Source organism: Oncorhynchus kisutch, linkage group LG23 (assembly GCF_002021735.2).
Source record: "Oncorhynchus kisutch isolate 150728-3 linkage group LG23, Okis_V2, whole genome shotgun sequence".
NCBI classification, from domain to species: Eukaryota; Metazoa; Chordata; class Actinopteri; order Salmoniformes; family Salmonidae; genus Oncorhynchus; species Oncorhynchus kisutch.
In genome coordinates this window covers 45226223-45244087 of record NC_034196.2, presented here as the reverse complement: position 1 = coordinate 45244087, position 17865 = coordinate 45226223, and the positions used below count along the sequence as shown (strand labels likewise).

Below are 17865 nucleotides of genomic sequence, written 5' to 3'. Positions count from 1 at the left end.
AATATTTATAATTATTGTATTTATTATTATTATTATATTTATCATATTTATTATTATTGTATTTATTATTATTATTATTATTATCATTATAATATTTATAATATTTATTATTATTATTATATTCATAATATTTATAATTATTGTATTTATTATTATTATTATATGTATCATATTTATTATTATTGTATTTATTATTATTATTATATTTATAATATTTATTATTATTATTATTATTATTATTATTATTATTATCATAATATTTATAATATTTATTATTATTATAATATTTATAACATTTATTATTTTATTTATTATTATAATATTTATTATTATTATTATTATTATTATCATTATAATATTTATAATATTTATAATTATTATATTTATGATTATTATATTTGTAATATATATTATTATTATGATTATTATTGTATTTATTATTATTGTATTTATAATATTATTATTATTATATTTATTATTATTGTATTTAGTATTATTATAATATTTATGATGATTATATTTATCATATTTATTATTATTATAATATTTATATTATATTTCTAATATTATTATTATATTTATTATTATTACATTTATTATATTTATTATTATTATTATTATTGTTATTATTATTATTATTATATTTATGATGATTATATTTATAATATTTATTATTATTATATGTATATTATATTTATAATATTTATTATTATTATATTTATTATTATTATATTTATATTATATTTATAATATTTATTATTATTATATTTATATTATATTTATATTATATTTATAATTATTATATTTATTATTATTATATTTATAATATTTATTATTATTATATTTATAATATTTATTATTATTATATTTATTATTGTTATTAATGATAATACTTTCCTCTTCAGGTACACAGACAACAAGTTCAACCCCAAGTTCATCACCACGGTGGGAATAGACTTCAGGGAAAAGAGAGTGGTGAGTACACACATACACACACGCGCATGCGAACCCGATGTTTATGAGAATCGTCCTGATGGAAAGGTCCTTCATCAACCATAGTCTTCTTCAGACTCACTGAGACTGTCTGCGTCCCCATTCTCCACACCCGTCTCAAAGTGAGCACTTGCACACTCCCGTCATGCATTTTTAAAAGCAGTGTATTGAATAAGCCTTGGCTGTAGGGACGTTCCACCATTGTTAAATCCATGATATGGAGATTGGAGAGGGTGGAGAATCAGTACGCAGCCAGTGAAATTATTACCATTGCTCCTCCTCCTAAGACCATCTCTCTGTTATCTTAATTCTTGTCAAGTTGCCTTACCGGTGCTGTTCAGAGATGGCCAGGGAAGAGGAGGGGAAGGAGAGCTAGTCAAGTTTAAATTAAAGAGAGGATGAACCTCTGAGAAGAGGGGAAGGAGAGCTGTGAAGTTTAAATTAAAGAGAGGATGAACCTCTGAGAAGAGGGGAAGGACAGCTGTGAAGTTTAAATTAAAGAGAGGATGAACCTCTGAGAAGAGGGGAAGGAGAGCTGTGAAGTTTAAATTAAAGAGAGGATGAACCTTAGCCGCTGTTAAGCCATGTGACTATAGTCCTTTGTGACTCCAGTGCCCAGAATGAAGTACAATCTCTCCTGTCAAAGACAGTCAACACTTATCACTGTGAATCTAAACTATGATCTATGACAGTAGGACCATTAAAGAGATGTAAGATGCTGGAAATGTGAGTGAAAACAAGAAAGCTTACATCTCTTAAAGGGCTAGGAGACAGTAGAGCAAGGGGCTCTTGTGTTTATAAATACCTTTTTCAACCAAAACCTTTTCCTACGTAGATCTGACCCTGTTTTGGTGTGTTTCACACAGACATGAGATCTGTCAACCATCCCATCAGGTGAAGGAGGTGTCCGATGCTGTGACGCAGGAACAACGTGGATTATGATCACTGTCTGCAGTTTTTAGTGATGGTCCTCTGAGCCTGAGGCCTTCCTCAGACAGATGGTTCACCATGGCATTGGATGGTTACTGGCTAGCATTAGCATTTGTCATCCAGGAATACATGACAGTAGGCTAACAGCTAGACAGAGGGAGAAAATGCTAATATCCCCTTGTAATGTCCATGAATGCAGAATACATATATGTACAATGTACAGAAAAGCATGACTGTTAGTCAATATGCCGTCTTGTGATTTTTCCCTCCCTCACAGTTCTCCCATACAGACACCGTTCGGTTTCTCTGAATCTCCTATTTCAATTAATTTTAATACAGTTTTACCCTAGTTTCTATCTGTTCAATTGTTCTAGTATTTTCTTTGGATTCTGCAGCCAAAAAATAAATGTTCCTTTCCCAAGATAACAGTTTAATTCTCTTTTGGAAACACCACCTTCAAAACAGGGTTTGTCTTGAAGACAGACGCCTGCCCTGGATAGATGACGAGTAGATCAGGCAACTGTCTTAAGTGTGTGTGTGTGTGTGTGTGTTTTTCAGGTGTACACAGCGTCGAGCCCCAATGGAACCACAGGGAAGACTTTTAAAGTTCACCTCCAGCTCTGGGATACGGCTGGACAGGAGAGGTACTGGAACGGCATTACAATAATGTTTCTAATGGTTACAATAACGTTTCTAATGGTTACAATAACGTTTCTAATGGTTACAATAACGTTTCTAATGGTTACAATAACGTTTCTAATGGGTTACAATAATGTTTACAATAACGTTTACAATAACGTTTCTAATGGGTTACAATAACGTTTACAATAACGTTTCTAATGGGTTACAATCACGTTTACAATAACGTTTACAATAACGTTTCTAATGGGTTACAATAATGTTTACAATGTTTCTAATGGGTTACAATAACGTTTCTAATGGGTTACAATAACGTTTACAATAATGTTTCTAATGGGTTACAATAACGTTTACAATAACGTTTCTAATGGGTTACAATAACGTTTCTAATGGGTTACAATAACATTTACAATAAAGTTTCTAATGGGTTACAATAACGTTTACAATAACGTTTCTAATGGTTTACAATAACGTTTACAATAACGTTTCTAATGGGTTACAATAACGTTTCTAATGGGTTACAATCACGTTTCTAATGGGTTACAATAACGTTTCTAATGGTTACAACAACGTTTCTAATGGGTTACAATAACGTTTCTAATGGTTACAATAACGTTTCTAATGGGTTACAATAACGTTTCTAATGGTTACAACAACGTTTCTAATGGGTTACAATAACATTTCTAATGGGTTACAATAATGTTTCTAATGGGTTACAATAACGTTTCTAATGGTTACAATAACGTTTCTAATGGGTTACAATAACATTTACAATAATGTTTCTAATGGGTTACAATAACGTTTACAATAATGTTTCTAATGGGTTACAATAACGTTTACCATAATGTTTCTAATGGGTTACAATAACGTTTACAATAATGTTTCTAATGGGTTACAATAACGTTTACAATAATGTTTCTAATGGGTTACAATAACGTTTACAATAACGTTTCTAATGGGTTACAATAATGTTTCTAATGGGTTACAATAACGTTTCTAATGGGTTACAATAACGTTTACAATAATGTTTCTAATGGGTTACAATAATGTTTCTAATGGGTTACAATAACATTTCTAATGGGTTACAATAACATTTCTAATGGGTTACAATAACGTTTCTAATGGGTTACAATAATGTTTCTAATGGGTTACAATAACGTTTCTAATGGGTTACAATAACGTTTCTAATGGGTTACAATAACGTTTCTAATGGTTACAATAACGTTTCTAATGGGCTACGCTAACGTTTACAATAATGTTTCTAATGGGTTACAATAACGTTTACAATAATGTTTCTAATGGGTTACAATAACGTTTACAATAATGTTTCTAATGGGTTACAATAACGTTTACAATGTTTCTAATGGGTTACAATAATGTTTCTAATGGGTTACAATAACGTTTACAATAATGTTTCTAATGGGTTACAATAACGTTTACAATAATGTTTCTAATGGGTTACAATAACGTTTACAATGTTTCTAATGGGTTACAATAATGTTTCTAATGGGTTACAATAACGTTTCTAATGGGTTACAATAATGTTTCTAATGGGTTACAATAACGTTTCTAATGGGTTACAATAAAGTTTCTAATGGGTTACAATAACGTTTACAATAAAGTTTCTAATGGGTTACAATAACGTTTACAATAATGTTTCTAATGGGTTACAATAATGTTTCTAATGGGTTACAATCATGTTTCTAATGGGTTACAATAATGTTTCTAATGGGTTACAATAACGGTTACAATAATGTTTCTAATGGGTTACAATAATGTTTCTAATGGGTTACAATAATGTTTCTAATGGGTTACAATAACGTTTCTAATGGGTTACAATAACGTTTCTAATGGGTTACAATAATGTTTCTAATGGGTTACAATAACGTTTCTAATGGGTTACAATAATGTTTCTAATGGGTTACAATAACGTTTACAATAATGTTTCTAATGGGTTACAATAATGTTTCTAATGGGTTACAATAACGTTTCTAATGGTTACAATAACGTTTCTAATGGGTTACAATAACGTTTCTAATGGTTACAATAACGTTTCTAATGGTTACAATAACGTTTCTAATGGGTTACAATAACGTTTCTAATGGTTACAATAACGTTTCTAATGGTTACAATAACGTTTCTAATGGGTTACAATAATGTTTCTAATGGGTTACAATAACGTTTACAATAATGTTTCTAATGGGTTACAATAACGTTTACAATAATGTTTGTAATGGGTTACAATAACGTTTACCATAATGTTTCTAATGGGTACAATAACGTTTACAATAATGTTTCTAATGGGTTACAATAACGTTTACAATAATGTTTCTAATGGGTTACAATAACGTTTCTAATGGGTTACAATAACGTTTACAATAATGTTTCTAATGGGTTACAATAACGTTTCTAATGGGTTACAATAACGGTTACAATAATGTTTCTAATGGGTTACAATAATGTTTCTAATGGGTTACAATAACGTTTACAATAATGTTTCTAATGGGTTACAATAACATTTCTAATGGGTTACAATAACGTTTCTAATGGGTTACAATAATGTTTCTAATGGTTACAATAACGTTTCTAATGGGTTACAATAATGTTTCTAATGGTTACAATAACGTTTCTAATGGGTTACAATAATGTTTCTAATGGGTTACAATAACGTTTACAATAATGTTTCTAATGGGTTACAATAACGTTTCTAATGGGTTACAATAACGTTTACAATAACGTTTCTAATGGGTTACAATAACGTTTCTAATGGTTACAATAATGTTTCTAATGGTTACAATAATGTTTCTAATGGTTACAATAACGTTTCTAATGGGTTACAATAACGTTTCTAGTAGGTTACAATAACGTTTACAATAACGTTTCTAATGGGTTACAATAACGTTTCTAATGGGTTACAATAACGTTTACAATAACGTTTACAATAACGTTTCTAATGGTTTACAATAACATTTCTAATGGGTTACAATAACGTTTCTAATGGGTTACAATAACATTTCTAATGGGCTACGCTAACGTTTCTAATGGGCTACGCTAACGTTTCTAACGGGCTACGCTAACGTTTCTAACGGGCTACGCTAACGTTTCTAACGGGCTACGCTAACGTTTCTAACAGGCTACGCTAACGTTTCTAATGCGTTATCAAAAAAAGGGAATTGATAGAGGTACTGTACCTACGTTACTATGTACCCTTCTCATTTTAGCTCCGCTTAGCATGGAATCGTAGACAAACAACTGGCAATCTTGCAACAGCAAAAAAATTGTCATTTGGCAAATCCTTTTATCCAAAAAGCGACTTAACTAAAGAACTGTCTCCATTGGCAGATATATTCAGTACAGGTGGCCCATGTAGGAATGGAACAAACACAATCCTGCTGTTACTAACCTCCATGCCCTCACAGGTTCCGGAGTCTAACCACAGCCTTCTTCAGAGATGCCATGGGCTTCCTGCTCATGTTTGACCTCACCAGCCAACAGAGCTTTCTCAACGTCCGCAACTGGATGAGTACGTAATGGTCTATGTAGTCAGTAAACACACACAAACACACACGCACACACGCACACACATATACACACACACCACACATATACACACACACCTACACACACACACACACACACACACACCTACACATACCACACACAACACACACACACACACACAGTCCTGAGGGAGCAGAACGTGGCCAGGGTTGGGGATTCAGTCAATTCACTTATTGAATTGAATAGAATTCAGTTTTCCTCCGTTACGTTAATGATTTAACCAGTCAATTAACAACTAATTCTTATTGATAATGACGGCCTGGCATTTGAAAAGAAGACGGTTTCATTATAAGGAGGTATTTGAAGAGCAGGCAGGTCCTCAGGGGATTAATATAAATCAATACTGTAGTCATTCAGACCTTTTGATCCAGGAAGAAGGCAAAGGTTAGTAGTAAACTGTTTTCTGGAGAAGGAAACATACACACCTTAATTAGCGGAAGTCCAGACCCCCCAGGACAAAATAAGTTAGCTTCACATTCTCTTACTATGCTGCAATACTTTGATTAATTATCCAACGTTTCTGCCAGAAAGCTACTTTCATCAGGGAGCAGTACTACTAAACGGTGGTATCTTGGTATTCTAATCATGCTGGCTTTAGATTCAGCACAGGATGTAGAGAAGGTGGCTAGTAAACTACAGATTGAGTGTGAGGACATACAGCACTTGACATGTAATGATGATATGAGGACACACAGCGCTGTCCCAAAAGAGAGACAGAATATAAAAGGTGGTGTTTTTTGTTAATGTTAACTGTTGTCCCCAGGCCAGCTGCAGGCCAATGCTAACTGTTGTCCCCAGGCTAGCTGCAGGCCAATGCTAACTGTTGTCCCCAGGCCAGCTGCAGGCCAATGCTAACTGTTGTCCCCAGGCTAGCTGCAGGCCAATGCTAACTGTTGTCCCCAGGCTAGCTGCAGGCCAATGCTAACTGTTGTCCCCAGACCAGCTGCAGGCCAATGCTAACTGTTGTCCCCAGGCCAGCTGCAGGCCAATGCTAACTGTTGTCCCCAGGCCAGCTGCAGGCCAATGCTAACTGTTGTCCCCAGGCCAGCTGCAGGCCAATGCTAACTGTTGTCCCCAGGCCAGCTGCAGGCCAATGCTAACTGTTGTCCCCAGGCTAGCTGCAGGCCAATGCTAACTGTTGTCCCCAGGCTAGCTGCAGGCCAATGCTAACTGTTGTACCCAGGCTAGCTGCAGGCCAATGCTAACTGTTGTCCCCAGACCAGCTGCAGGCCAATGCTAACTGTTGTCCCCAGGCCAGCTGCAGGCCAATGCTAACTGTTGTCCCCAGGCTAGCTGCAGGCCAATGCTAACTGTTGTCCCCAGGCTAGCTGCAGGCCAATGCTAACTGTTGTCCCCAGGCCAGCTGCAGGCCAATGCTAACTGTTGTCCCCAGGCCAGCTGCAGGCCAATGCTAACTGTTGTCCCCAGGCCAGCTGCAGGCCAATGCTAACTGTTGTCCCCAGGCCAGCTGCAGGCCAATGCTAACTGTTGTCCCCAGGCTAGCTGCAGGCCAATGCTAACTGTTGTCCCCAGGCTAGCTGCAGGCCAATGCTAACTGTTGTCCCCAGGCCAGCTGCAGGCCAATACTAACTGTTGTCCCCAGGCTAGCTGCAGGCCAATGCTAGCTGTTCTATGTTGTCCTCAGGCCAGCTGCAGGCCAATGCTAATTGTTGTCCCCAGGCTGGCTGGTCCATGTTGTCCTCAGGCCAGCTGCAGGCCAATGCTAACTGTTCTATGTTGTCCTCAGGCCAGCTGCAGGCCAATGCTAACTGTTGTCCCCAGGCTAGCTGCAGGCCAATGCTAACTGTTCTATGTTGTCCTCAGGCCAGCTGCAGGCCAATGCTAACTGTTGCCCTCAGGCTAGCTGCAGGCCAATGCTAACTGTTCTATGTTGTCCTCAGGCCAGCTGCAGGCCAATGCTAACTGTTCCATGTTGTCCTCAGGCCAGCTGCAGGCCAATGCTAACTGTTGTCCCCTTGGCTAGCTGCAGGCCAATGCTAACTGTTCTATGTTGTCCTCAGGCCAGCTGCAGGCCAATGCTAACTGTTCCATGTTGTCCTCAGGCCAGCTGCAGGCCAATGCTAACTGTTGTCCCCAGGCTAGCTGCAGGCCAATGCTAACTGTTCTATGTTGTCCTCAGGCCAGCTGCAGGCCAATGCTAACTGTTGTCCCCAGGCTAGCTGTTCCATGTTGTCCTCAGGCCAGCTGCAGGCCAATGCTAACTGTTGTCCCCAGGCTAGCTGCAGGCCAATGCTAACTGTTCTATGTTGTCCTCAGACCAGCTGCAGGCCAATGCTAACTGTTGCCCTCAGGCTAGCTGCAGGCCAATGCTAACTGTTCTATGTTGTCCTCAGGCCAGCTGCAGGCCAATGCTAACTGTTCTATGTTGTCCTCAGGCCAGCTGCAGGCCAATGCTAACTGTTGTCCCCAGGCTAGCTGTTCCATGTTGTCCTCAGGCCAGCTGCAGGCCAATGCTAACTGTTCTATGTTGTCCTCAGGCCAGCTGCAGGCCAATGCGTACTGTTGTCCTCAGGCTAGCTGCAGGCCAATGCTAACTGTTGTCCTCAGGCTAGCTGCAGGCCAATGCTAACTGTTGCCCTCAGGCTAGCTGCAGGCCAATGCTAACTGTTCTATGTTGTCCTCAGGCCAGCTGCAGGCCAATGCGTACTGTGAGAACCCAGACATTGTGTTGGTGGGCAACAAGGCAGACCTGGCGGACCAGAGAGAGGTGCAGGAGAAGCACGCTAAGGAACTAGCCGACAAGTACGGGTGAGTATATGCGCACACACAGACACACACACACACACACACACACACACACACACACACACGGAAAAGAGAGAGCCAGAAACCACCGTCAGACCTAATGACTATTAGGTTATACAGTTCCGACTTCAACTGTACTTGCCTCAGAAGATCGACGACCGATGGCCTAACGTAAAGTAGTCAAGGCAAATGTGGCTTTTTACTGTTGCTGAGGCTGCAGTTATAGTGCCACTGATGACACGCTCTCACTCTCCACTACAGTCAGAGATTAATACTTCCACTGAGGAAGTCTCCTCTGTCCTTTATGAGTGCTGGGCTTGTCATTCACAGCTCTCTGTGTCTGTGTACCGAGGTGTACCAGTATAATGTGTTGTCTCTGTAGGGTACCCAGGTGTACCAGTGTAATGTGTTGTCTCTGTAGGGTACCCAGGTGTACCAGTATAATGTGTTGTCTCTGTAGGGTACCCAGGTGTACCAGTGTAATGGAATGTGTTGTCTCTGTAGGGTACCCAGGTGTACTAGTGTAATGTGTTGTCTCTGTACGGTACCCAGGTGTACCAGTGTAATGGAATGTGTTGTCTCTGTAGGGTACCCAGGTGTACCAGTGTAATGGAATGTGTTGTCTCTGTAGGGTACCCAGGTGTACCAGTGTAATGGAATGTGTTGTCTCTGTAGGGTACCCAGGTGTACTAGTGTAATGTGTTGTCTCTGTAGGGTATTCCATGTGTACCAGTGTAATGTGTTGTCTCTGTAGGGTACCCAGGTGTACCAGTGTAATGTAATGTGTTGTCTCTGTAGGGTACCCAGGTGTACTAGTGTAATGTGTTGTCTCTGTAGGGTACCCAGGTGTACCAGTGTAATGTAATGTGTTGTCTCTGTAGGGTACCCAGGTGTACCAGTATAATGTGTTGTCTCTGTAGGTTACCCAGGTGTACCAGTGTAATGTGTTGTCTCTGTAGGGTACCCAGGTGTACCAGTGTAATGTAATGTGTTGTCTCTGTAGGGTACTCAGGTGTAACAGTGTAATGGAATGTGTTGTCTCTGTAGGGTACCCAGGTGTACTAGTGTAATGGAATGTGTTGTCTCTGTAGGGTATCCAGGTGTACCAGTATAATGTGTTGTCTCTGTAGGGTACCCAGGTGTACCAGTGTAATGTGTTGTCTCTGTAGGGTCCCCAGGTGTACCAGTGTAATGTAATGTGTTGTCTCTGTAGGGTACCCAGGTGTACTAGTGTAATGTGTTGTCTCTGTAGGGTATTCCATGTGTACCAGTGTAATGTGTTGTCTCTGTAGGGTACCCAGGTGTACCAGTGTAATGTAATGTGTTGTCTCTGTAGGGTACCCAGGTGTACTAGTGTAATGTGTTGTCTCTGTAGGGTACCCAGGTGTACCAGTGTAATGTAATGTGTTGTCTCTGTAGGGTACCCAGGTGTACCAGTGTAATGTAATGTGTTGTCTCTGTAGGGTACCCAGGTGTACCAGTATAATGTGTTGTCTCTGTAGTGTGTTCTGGGTTCTGTTTGTCCCCCGTCTCATCTGGGTTCTGTCTGATCTGGTTTCTCTTTGTCTGCTGTGATCTGGGTGTCCTATCTGATCTGGGTTCTGTATGATCTGGGTTTTGTATGTCATGTCTGATCTGGGTTCTCTATGTGACCTATGTGATCTGGGTTCTGTATGTGTCCTGTCTGATGTGGGTTCTGTATGTCCTGTCTGATGTGGTGTTGGTGTGGTCCTGTCTAATCTGGGTTCTGTATGTCCTGTCTGATCTGGGTTCTGTATGTCCCCTGTCTGATGTGTGTTCTGTATGTGTCCTGTCTGATGTGGGTTCTGTATGTCCTGTCTGATCTGGGTTCTGTATGTCCTGTCTGATCTGGGTTCTGTATGTCCTGTCTGATCTAGGTTCTGTATGTCCTGTCTGATGTGGGTTCTGTATGTCCTGTCTGATGTGGGTTCTGTATGTGTCCTGTCTGATATGTGTTCTGTATGTGTCCTGTCTGATCTGGGTTCTGTATGTCCTGTCTGATGTGGGTGTTGGTGTGGTCCTGTCTGATGTGGGTTCTGTATGTCCTGTCTGATGTGGGTTCTGTATGTCCTGTCTGATGTGGGTTCTGTATGTGTCCTGTCTGATGTGGGTTCTGTATGTGTCCTGTCTGATCTGGGTTCTGTGTGTCCTGTCTGATCTGGGTTCTGTATGTCCCCTGTCTGATGTGGGTTCTGTATGTCCCCTGTCTGATGTGGGTTCTGTATGTCTCCTGTCTGATCTGGGTTCTGTATGTCCTGTCTGATGTGGGTTCTGTATGTCCTGTCTGATCTGGGTTCTGTTTGTCCTGTCTGATCTGGGTTCTGTATGTCCTGTCTGATGTAGGTTCTGTATGTCCTGTCTGATCTGGGTTCTGTATGTCCTGTCTGATCTGGGTTCTGTATGTCCTGTCTGATCTGGGTTCTGTATGTCCTGTCTGATCTGGGTTCTGTATGTCCTGTCTGATCTAGGTTCTGTATGTCCTGTCTGATGTGGGTTCTGTATGTGTCCTGTCTGATGTGTGTTCTGTATGTGTCCTGTCTGATGTGGGTTCTGTATGTCCTGTCTGATGTGGGTTCTGTATGTCCTGTCTGATCTGGGTTCTGTATGTCCTGTCTGATCTGAGTTCTGTATGTGTCCTGTCTGATCTGGGTTCTGTATGTCCTGTCTGATGTGGTTGTTGGTGTGGTCCTATCTGATGTGGGTGTTGGTGTGGTCCTGTCTGATGTGGGTGTTGGTGTGGTCCTGTCTGATGTGGGTTCTGTATGTGTCCTGTCTGATCTGGGTTCTGTATGTCCTGTCTGATCTGGGTTCTGTATGTCCTGTCTGATGTGGGTTCTGTATGTCCTGTCTGATGTAGGTCCTGTATGTCCTGTCTGATGTGGGTTCTGTATGTGTCCTGTCTTATCTGGGTTCTGTATGTCCTGTCTGATCTGGGTTCTGTATGTGTCCTGTCTTATCTGGGTTCTGTATGTCCTGTCTGATCTGGGTTCTGTATGTCCTGTCTGATCTGGGTTCTGTATGTGTCCTGTCTGATGTGGGTTCTGTATGTGTCCTGTCTGATGTGGGTTCTGTATGTGTCCTGTCTGATGTGGGTTCTGTATGTCCTGTCTGATGTGGGTTCTGTATGTGTCCTGTCTGATCTGGGTTCTGTATGTACTGTCTGATGTGGGTTCTGTATGTGTCCTGTCTGATCTGGGTTCTGTGTGTCCTGTCTGATGTGGTTCTGTATGTCCTGTCTGATGTGGGTTCTGTATGTCCCCTGTAGGATCCCGTACTTTGAGACGTCGGCAGCGACGGGGTCTGAGGTGGACAAGGCGGTCATCACTCTGCTAGACCTGGTCATGAAGAGGATGGAGCAGTGTGTCGACAAGCCCACCGCCGATCCTGCCAACGGGGGAGGAGCCACCAAGCTGGAGGACGCTGCGCCTGACCAGAAGAAGTGTGCATGTTAGACTTGGCCTCTTCCACGTCCCCTTCTCCCTACTCTGGTTGGTCCTCTAGTGCGCCCTCTGGTGGCCAGACGCAGAAGGGCAGCAGCGTGGCCACAGCATGATGTGTGAGGGGGCAGCTCAGTCAGCCACACTGCAATGGGGCTGTGGTTCTGGCCTTGCATGGCCTGTGTGTACTGTGCTGGGCCTGGCTATGTGTCTCTCCTGCCTGTCCTGTGTTGTGTTGTATTGTGTCCCAAGTGTCACCCTGTTCCCTTACATAGGGCATTACATTTGACCAGAGCCTATAAGGTGTGCACTATGTACATTGCCTTGGACATAATGGACAAGACAGCGGGACGAGCTGAGTTCATTATCTCCTAGGTAATGTACAGAACGGAGGCGTTTATCCCGCTTATACCACAGTTGCCAAAGAAAACAATACTAAAGCACACATTTTCTGGTGGAAATGTTTTCCTAGATATGTTTTGAATTGATTAAAAGTTAAATGAATACTTTTTCCATCCTCCCAGGAAACCTGATTTGTTAGTCCGTTGCCAGAGATGCGACTCCGTTGCTCATTCTTTCTGTTCTATGGACGTTTTTATTCGGTTGCCATGCTGACTTGCTTGCTAGCTAGTGAACTATTCTTAACATAATCACGTCAACCTCTGCAGCCAGAATAACGGCAAAGTAGCTACGTTTGCGTGAGCTGTTTTCTAGAGACAATTCATGTGGATACATCCATAACAATGAGCTGATGATGATGATGATGATGAGCGATTTTGGCATTGAATAGTTTGCGTTCGCGTCAGGACACTGTTAATTATGAGGAGAGCGCATTGCGTATATAAATTTTGAGTCATGTGGCAGACACTCTTGCTCAAGGGCACATTGTTCACCTAGTCCGCTCGGGGATTCGAACCAGCGACCTTTCGGTTAACTTTTAGGCTAGCTGCCGCCATTATCGAACACATGAAACACTAGGCTTGAACGTAGCTAAACAGTTTGTTGCTAGCAAACATGCCAATATGACCAGTCGAATTTAACAATATCAGTTGCTGAAAACAGCCTTTAAAAATAGAAAAGTGGGCGGGTTTGACAGCATAGCTCCACTTGTATGTTCATCCCATCACTCACCACGTTAGGTTCATCAGAGGTCTCTACGAAAGAAAAAAATAAATGAATGCTAGCTAGCTAGCTAGTTAGCTATGTTTTTCCTTGTTGGACCTGCGTTTACAATGTATCCAATATCGGTTTGTTGGTTTATCATTCTGCAACTACAGTCTGCTTGTGTAGTGCTTTATAATGCATCCTGATCAGGTATCCCATATATATCTGTCCCAGAGTCATCCAACTGTCTTCTATATTTGGTTTTAATGGCCATTCTAGAATGCCCTTCTAGCCAATCAGAAACGAGTATTCAACAATGCTGTGGTATAAATAGGGAATAGGTTGCCATTTGGGACGAAAGCCTGGCCTACCGGAGGCCTATGTTTTATAAGACTTTATATCCTCATGTTGTTTAGAAGTATTTGTCCAATCTAATCTACTGCCTTGGCTTCTAAGGCCCCATCCATACAGTACCAATATTAAAATCGAATCTACTGCCTTGGCTTCTAAGGCCCATCCGTACAGTACCAATATTAACATCGAATCTACTGCCTTGGCTTCTAAGGCCCATCCATACAGTACCAATATTAACATCTAATCTACTGCCTTGGCTTCTAAGGCCCATCCGTACAGTACCAATATTAACATCTAATCTACTGCCTTGGCTTCTAAGGCCCATCCGTACAGTACCAATATTAACATCTAATCTAATGCCTTGGCTTCTAAGGCCCATCCATACAGTACCAATATTAACATCTAATCTAATGCCTTGGCTTCTAAGGCCCATCCGTACAGTACCAATATTAACATCTAATCTAATGCCTTGGCTTCTAAGGCCCATCCATACAGTACCAATATTAACATCTAAGCTAATGCCTTGGCTTCTAAGGCCCATCCATACAGTACCAATATTAACATCTAATCTACTGCCTTGGCTTCTAAGGCCCATCCATACAGTACCAATATTAACATCTAATCTAATGCCTTGGCTTCTAAGGCCCATCCATACAGTACCAATATTAACATCTAATCTACTGCCTTGGCTTCTAAGGCCCATCCATACAGTACCAATATTAACATCTAATCTACTGCCTTGGCTTCTAAGGCCCATCCGTACAGTACCAATATTAACATCTAATCTAATGCCTTGGCTTCTAAGGCCCATCCGTACAGTACCAATATTAACATCTAATCTAATGCCTTGGCTTCTAAGGCCCATCCATACAGTACCAATATTAACATCTAATCTACTGCCTTGGCTTCTAAGGCCCATCCGTACAGTACCAATATTAACATCTAATCTAATGCCTTGGCTTCTAAGGCCCATCCATACAGTACCAATATTAACATCTAATCTACTGCCTTGGCTTCTAAGGCCCCATCCATACAGTACCAATATTAACATCTAATCTACTGCCTTGGCTTCTAAGGCCCATCCGTACAGTACCAATATTAACATCTAATCTACTGCCTTGGCTTCTAAGGCCCATCCATACAGTACCAATATTAACATCTAATCTAATGCCTTGGCTTCTAAGGCCCATCCATACAGTACCAATATTAACATCTAATCTACTGCCTTGGCTTCTAAGGCCCATCCATACAGTACCAATATTAACATCTAATCTACTGCCTTGGCTTCTAAGGCCCATCCATACAGTACCAATATTAACATCTAATCTACTGCCTTGGCTTCTAAGGCCCATCCATACAGTACCAATATTAACATCTAATCTACTGCCTTGGCTTCTAAGGCCCATCCATACAGTACCAATATTAACATCTAATCTAATGCCTTGGCTTCTAAGGCCCATCCATACAGTACCAATATTAACATCTAATCTACTGCCTTGGCTTCTAAGGCCCATCCGTACAGTACCAATATTAACATCTAATCTACTGCCTTGGCTTCTAAGGCCCATCCATACAGTACCAATATTAACATCATAAAGCATTTGACCAGTTATTTATATATGATTTTTAAATGTAATCTTCTTATTCTAGAGTTGTATGTTTATTAACTTTTTTTGTTTTAGATCAGATTGTTGTTGTTATTATTACAGTAAATCTAATCCGTTAGATCACGGTTCAACACACTCATTAAATTTACAGTAAATGTGATCCCCCTCCCCCTTTTAACAGTACTTTTTGACAACTGCAGTGTGTAGCTAAATGTGCATAAAAGACAGTAAGGTATGATCAACTTTATGATATTGTAATATCACTCAGTCAAGACTGATATAATATTACTGTCAGGAAAATACATCGCCAAGCTGTAAACATCTCATTGATGATAACTGCTGTTAGTCTGTCTGTCTGTCTGTCTGTCTGTCTGTCGGTCTGTCTGTCTGTCGGTCTGTCCACATATTTTGCCTATATTATTGTGGGTGTAGCGAAATGCTTGTGTTCCTAGCTCCAACAGTGCAGTAATATCTAACCAGGTCAGGGGTGTCTGTCTGTCTGTGGCCTTTTGACATTCCTAGCTACTAATCTCGTGTGACAGACTTTTAACATCAAATCTAGCTACAGTAGTTGGCTAGTGCACGCAAGATGTAGTTCTGTGTTCCATGAGGATGTTGCTATGGAATGTAGTTCTGTGTTCCGTGAGGATGTTGCTATGGAATGTAGTTCTGTGTTCCGTGAGGATGTTGCTATGGAATGTAGTTCTGTGTTCCGTGAGGATGTTGCTATGGAATGTAGCATGGCCACATCTACCAGCTTTCACAGGACTTACTCCACTTCACACGGCCTGGCGAGTGACAACACAAGTGTTCAACAACCACCCCCCCCCACCACCACCACCATTTCTTACACCTGAATGCAACATCCTGAACTTTTCTATAACACAATAATAACATGATGGTACATAGGGACCAAGACAGACAGGCAGTCAGTGTTAACAACTAGTATTGTGTTTAAGACAAAACAAAAGTCCATAGTATCTGTTCTGTATATAACTGATGTGGAATTAGTGTTTAATAAACCTGATTGTAGGACATGTTTGCCTTTTAAAAAAAAGATTATGTGGTGTAGCCTACTGGTTGTTGTTTAACTGGTGAGGAAAATGGTATTCTTTACAATGGATTTTTTGGGAGTTTTATCCGGTTATAAGAGATACCATGGATAATTATTATTTATTTTTTGTTAACAGTTTAAATAGAGGAGGTGATGTCAGAGGCAAGTATAATAGTATAATAGTTCTGCAGAGTAACTCTCATCTTCTCTCCTTGATCACTCACATTGTTACGGTTTTCTTCCGTCGAAAGAGTCGGACCAAAATGCAGCGTGGTTATTAATTCGATACATGTTTAATACACGAAAAAACACGAACAATACAAAACAACAAAACGGAACGTGAAAACCTATACAGCCTATCTGGTGACAATAACACAGAGACAGGAACAATCACCCACAAAACACTCAAAGAATATGGCTGCCTAAATATGGTTCCCAATCAGAGACAACGAGAATCACCTGCCTCTGATTGAGAACCGCCTCAGGCAACCATAGACTTTGCTAGAACACCCCACTAAGCCACAATCCCAAAACCTACGAAAAACTCCAATACACAAACACACCACCAAATAAATAAAGAAAACACAAAATACTAAGACCAGGGCGTGACAGAACCCCCCCCCCCCAAGGTGCGGACTCCCGGCCGCACACTAAAACCCATAGGGGACGTGGACCCCACTCCAACCAAGTCTTAGTCCCCCTGTAACGCGTCCTTTGATTGGCGACCCTCGCCGCCGACCTTGGCCTAATAACCCTCACCAAGGACCCCACTGGACTGAGGGGCAGCTCGGGACTGAGGTAGAAGCTCGGGACTGAGGGGAAGCTCGGGACTGAGGGGTAGCTCGGGACTGAGGGGTAGCTCGGGACTGAGGGGAAGCTCAGCACTGAGGGGAAGCTCAGCACTGAGAGAAAGCCCAGTACTGAGAGGAAGCCCAGTACTGAGAGGAAACTCAGGCAGGTAGTAGGCTCTGGCAGATCCTGGCTGACTGGCGGATCCTGGCTAGCTGGCGGATCTGGAAGGTCCTGGCTGACTGGTGGATCCTGGCTGACTGGCGGATCTGGAAGATCATGGCTGACTGGCGGATCCTGGCTGACTGGCGGATCTGGAAGATTCTGGCTGACTGGCGGATCCTGGCTGACTGGCGGATCTGGAAGATTCTGGCTGACTGGTGGATCCTGGCTGACTGGCGGATCTGGAAGATTCTGGCTGACTGGTGGATCCTGGCTGACTGGCAGATCCATGCAGACTGGCAGCTCCGGCTGCTCCATGCAGAGTGGCAGCTCCGGCTGCTCCATGCAGACTGGCAGCTCTGGCTGCTCCATGCAGACTGGCAGCTCTGGCTGCTCCATGCAGACTGGCAGCTCTGGCTGCTCCGAACAGGCGGGAGTCTCCGGCAGC

General features: G+C 41.4%; 1 protein-coding gene across 4 annotated transcripts in view; it reads left to right on the top strand.

Annotated features, from left to right (window-relative positions):
* The window catches only part of LOC109884327 (ras-related protein Rab-27B-like), a 117464-nt gene extending 100993 nt beyond the window's left edge, over positions 1 to 16471 (top strand). For all 4 annotated transcript variants that reach the window (XM_031802671.1, XM_031802672.1, XM_031802673.1 and 1 more), the window contains exons 3-7: positions 906 to 975; positions 2482 to 2567; positions 5982 to 6085; positions 8769 to 8892; positions 12176 to 16471. In XM_031802671.1, the coding sequence (XP_031658531.1) occupies positions 906 to 975; positions 2482 to 2567; positions 5982 to 6085; positions 8769 to 8892; positions 12176 to 12362 (571 nt within the window). In that variant the 3' untranslated portion in view covers positions 12363 to 16471. The remainder of the gene's footprint in view (positions 1 to 905; positions 976 to 2481; positions 2568 to 5981; positions 6086 to 8768; positions 8893 to 12175) is intronic.
* Positions 16472 to 17865: the final 1394 nt, after the last annotated feature.